This window comes from Buceros rhinoceros, unplaced genomic scaffold (genome assembly GCF_000710305.1).
Source record: "Buceros rhinoceros silvestris isolate BGI_N320 unplaced genomic scaffold, ASM71030v1 scaffold26927, whole genome shotgun sequence".
In the NCBI taxonomy this organism is placed as follows: Eukaryota; Metazoa; Chordata; class Aves; order Bucerotiformes; family Bucerotidae; genus Buceros; species Buceros rhinoceros.
The window spans coordinates 16,489-21,153 of NW_010420819.1; the positions used below are offsets into that span (position 1 = coordinate 16,489).

At 52.6% G+C, this 4,665-nt stretch overlaps 1 protein-coding gene across 1 annotated transcript in view; it reads left to right on the forward strand.

The window, feature by feature from the left end:
- The window catches only part of LMCD1 (LIM and cysteine-rich domains 1), a gene marked incomplete at its 3' end in the record, with an annotated part of 19,958 nt that overhangs the window by 11,062 nt on the left and 4,231 nt on the right, over positions 1-4,665 (forward strand). Inside the window, exon 4 of the mRNA XM_010139459.1 lies at positions 3,025-3,360. Within this exon, the coding sequence (XP_010137761.1) occupies positions 3,025-3,360 (336 nt within the window). The remainder of the gene's footprint in view (positions 1-3,024; positions 3,361-4,665) is intronic.

Genomic DNA, 4,665 nt, shown 5'->3' on the forward strand with positions numbered 1-4,665 from the left:
GAATGTTTGTTTACCCAGCGTTTGCCTTCCGCCGGTCCCACGGGGATCCGGGAGCTGGTGAGGGACAGGGAGAACAATGCTGGCCCTCTTCCCACCCAGCCCCGTTCATTAAGCACACAGCCCAGCCCGGGAGTTATCAGACACCCGGGTTTTGCTGCTCCGCCAGCATCGTGGGGCAGGGTCAGCTCAGCACGCAGGGTGCCCAAACTCTGCAGCTCCTGGGCTGCTTTCTTCTATGGGGCTGAACCCCACCATATCCCCTCCTGCGTTTGGGGTGGTCCCAAAGCCATCCCCCTGCGGCACTGGGGAGCCCAGCACCTCCCAGAGCACCAAACCCTGTCCCTGCAGTGCTGGCGGGAGGGTGGCTCGGGGGATGTGCTTCGAGAAAGCTTTGGAACACTTCATAGATCCTGAAGGGAGTGGGAGATGTCTTGGTTCAAGTAAACAATGTGCAGGAGCTTTGAAGACAACCTTGATAAATTTTGGCTTCAAGATGAACTTGACAGACTTTGAGGAGGAGGAACGCTGGATGTCAGCCACTCTCGGGATAGTTCAGAAGGACTGGGACCAAGCAGCTTTTAGTGCATAACTGACTCGCTCCAGTGATTTCCTTCTGCAGGCAGGCTGGAAACTTGGGATTGTTTTTAATATTGTTGTCCTGAAGCGGATGGTCCAATAACAGGAGGAAGTTCAGAGTATGTTTTCATTAAGCTGTGACTGGAGAAGTTATAAAGTAGATACTTGGGGTCCTTGGGAAAAGTGATCAGAACATAAGATATCTCCAAAGTCAGTAGTTAACAGTGAAAACCTAAAATGCTCCTCAAAATTCTGTGCTAGGGCAACATGGTAAATGATTTACCCTGGAGGAGGGGAGGTTTAAATTAGATACGGGTGGTGAGACACTGGCACAGGCTCCCCAGAGTCGCTGTGGGTGTCCCATCCCCAGAAGCGGTGAAGGCCAGGTTGGGCAGGGCTTTGAGTGACCTGGTCTAGGGGAAGGTGCTTCTGTCTGTGGCGGGGATTTGGAACCAGATGAGCTTTAAGGTCCATTTCAACCCAAACTATCCTGTGTTGGTTTTTTTTTTCATTTATTGACCATAATACATGGTATCAGTAGAAGAAACACATTTTTATTATCCTTCATGTCAGTTTTTGGTGTCAGGTTGAATTTTTCCCTGATCTATTCTCCGGACGCATTTTATGACATCTACAATTATAACTTGAACGTTCCCTTGGTCAGGAAGCAAACTCCCACCACATGTCTGGGCAGATACTGGAACCTACTACCAAGCAGCCCAGCTGGGCTTCAGGAAAGGCTCGAGACTTTGCTTTTCTCTCATTCTCAGCCCAGACGTTCTGTGCTGCAGTGGGGAGTCCGGCGCTGGGGTGGAAGGGACACTCGATGCACAGGCTGGCACAGTGCTCTGCTCGTTGCTCTGGTATAAGCGTCCGTTAATCGGCTGAGGCGAGCCAGCACAGGCTGCCTGGCAGATACTGTCCTGATGGTCCTGGTCCCACAGCATCGAGGCTCTGCTGCTGCTCCTCCCAGCTGGTGCCCTGCGTGGGGCAGTGCCTGTGTGAGGAGGAGCTGTCGGGAGTTCTCGTCTCTTGTTCCTGTATTTCTTTCAGGATTTCTCACTGCTGTAAGCCATCTGTGACCAGATCACTTCCACAGCATCCTGCGGCTCTAACTAGCTATTCCCAAGTAGCCCCTTTTCCCTTGGGGCAACAACTCTCCCCCGGTAGACTCCTGGCACAATGCCCTGAGTGGTGATGTCGAATATCGTCATGCGCTGCAATGTCAATACACACTCCAAGAGAAGAGGCAGAAGCTCTGCCTCCGTTAATCATTTATCTATTGCTGTTGCAGATCTTCAGGCAGGAATCTGAAATCGGGCTGAAGGTGGAGGTGGAGCCTGACGCTGGGGTTTTGACAGATGTGATGAGTTGTTCGGTGTTGTGCAAACGTTTCGGTGTTTAAAAGGCCACGCTGCATCAGGCTATCTACAGTACACAGTTAATTGCTTCTCTGCTTTCTTTTAAGATTTGATTTTTCGAATGCTGACCAAGTAAGAAGCAAATCTAGCGCAGCTGGATGCTGATCTTTACAAGGAAATGGCCGGGAGCCAACTGGCTGCCCCTTTGCTCTTCACACTACAATAGGAAAAATGCCTGGAGTGGGAAACTCCCTTCCCCGGAGCGCCAGGCCAGGAGAAGTTAACTGTGCAGACCCCGCCGTCCCGCAAACACCAGTCCAGCACCAGATCTCACAGGGTCACTGCTTACTCAGCTCTTGGGACAGTGGCCAGTCGAGTAGGAGACACTATTTTGGGTGGTTTCTTGTCATTTACTTCCCATCAGTGCAGGGCACCAGTGACCCTCCCTGTACTGCGGAGTCAGCAGTCGAGTGGGCTTGGTGGCTGTCAGTGTTATGTACAGACTCAGCTGCTGTCTGCTTTTTCTTGTATTAAGATTATATTTTAATTGATAAAAGGGGATCTTTAACTGTAAACTATGCCAGGTGCAGCCCGTGAGGGCTGTGGGATGCTCTTGGTGCAGCCTCCCGGAGCTCTCCCTGGCCCGGCACAGGGCAGCAGGAAGCTGCTGGCCTCAGGTTTTGATGTTCCTGGTCTCAGCAGCCTTGCTGTCAAATTACCTGGAACAGTGGCGTGCTGGTGGCAGCGAGGGAGGGCGTGTTGGGATCTGGGTGCAAACTACTCAAGCAAGTCTTCTTGCACTCTGCTTTCCTGGGGAGTCTGGATTCTTAAAAACAAAACAATCCTCAAAAAACCCACTCAACCTGTTTTCTGAGGATGAAATGATTAACAGTAGCCTGGCTGCTGCTCATCTGAGTACCTTTTTATTTCTGAAGCATGGGTTAGAACAGAGGGAAGGGACTTGTTTCCTGCCACCTCTCCATAAGGCGAGTGGAGCATCTGTTGGCAGAGCAGCCGTGCCAAGCAAGCTCGTGCTTCCTGCTAGAGGCAGCGCTCAGAGTGACTGTGGGTGCTCTCTCCCTCCCAGGCCATGCAGTACATGGAGCTGATCCCGAAGGAGATGCAGCCGGTGGCGGGGACGGATGGGGCATACTATCGCCGGCGGCAGCTGATGAGACAACTCCCGCTGTACGACCAGGATCCGTCCCAGTGCCGTGGCCTCTCTGAGGACGAGCTGAAGCTGATGGAAGATTTTGTGAAGAAGTACAAAGCCGAAGCCCTGGGTGTTGGGGAGGTGGCTCTGCCGGGCCAGGGTGGCAGCGGGAAGGAGGAGGGGAAGTCACAGGACAAGAGCATCGCTGCTGGCAAACCCCCTGAGTCCACCAATGGGGCCCTGGAGCCCGCACCTGCGGAAGGGCACTATGTAAGTGCTGCGCTCGGTGGTGGCAGGGTGGACTGGTAGGGGTGCCCTGGCTCTGCTCTGGGGGAGCTTTTGGGGGACAGATTTGCTCCCCTCAACTAGAGGGGAAAAAGGTTGGACCAGCCAGAGTTATCTGTTCCTTGCTCGGGTGCATCGCACTGGCACAGCACTGTGAAAGACCCAGGAGAGACCCCTCGTGTGCTTCTGCTGGGCACGAGTGTCCATCAAGGAGGGATGGGTTATCTCCCCCTCACCATCTCCACAGCAAAAGCTGTGCTGAGCCACCAGGGTAAGTGAATTTTCCATTAGCTGTAGCAGCCGGTGACTTCAGGGCTGGATGCCTGGCAGCTCTGCGGGATCAGGCGTGACACGTCCCTGGGCGATGGTGCCTCAGTCAGGATCAGCACTGCTCTGCTGCCAGCTAGTGAGTGCTTCCTGCTTGGGGTCTTCCTGCTGGCGCTGCTCGGGAAGAGCCCACGTGCCAGGAGGTGGTGGCTCAGTCCAACGGATGTGAAGCTGTGAACGTGAAGATAGCGCTTCTGGGGCTGGAATCACGCTGGGAGGCTTTGAACAGGCCACGTGTGTCTCTGGGGTAAGAACGCACCTCCGCAGGGCGGTGGCTGAGATTCCTGGTGCCCTTTGAGATTCCTGTTCTCCCAGCGCTGTCGCGAGTGGCCGCTGTGGTTACGGAACAAACGCTTATCACAAGCCAGGGGGAGTGAAAACAGCTCACACTGGCCCTTGTGAGGGTGACTGGTAGCAGAGGATTTAAAGCTGGGAAAAAATGGTGTCTGAGCGTTTTTAAGGCAAGATTTTTGTAGCTGTTGCTGCACTGAGATCGTAACATCCTAAGAGGGGTTTTCATTTTCAGTCCATATTGGGTAATGCCTCCCCTCCGCTGTGTCCTTTTAATGTGCATCTGACTTTCAGAGTCCAGTGATACAGTAAAAGTTTTTCACTATTGCCACAAAATACTGAACTGGACAAAGAATTTTAAGTTTAAAAAAATAGCCAAAAAAGGAAGGTTTCCATTAAACTCATCAATAACAGCCATCTGAGCAATGAGGGTTTATTTAGACTGCAAGTTCGTCCTTCCAAATAAATACATAACTGTGATGTTATTCTCCGTAGTTTCAAACATCATTTTTCTAGAGGCACCAGCTGAAGAATGGAATTGCCTCAAAAGCAGTGGCAGGAGATCTGCTTCGAGCACAGACTGCGAGGCTTCTCGCCGTGCTGAAGCCTCGTGTTTCCCCTCTAACCAAACACCGCCTGTTGCGGCTGGTCTCCCGTGCAGGAAACGGGGCA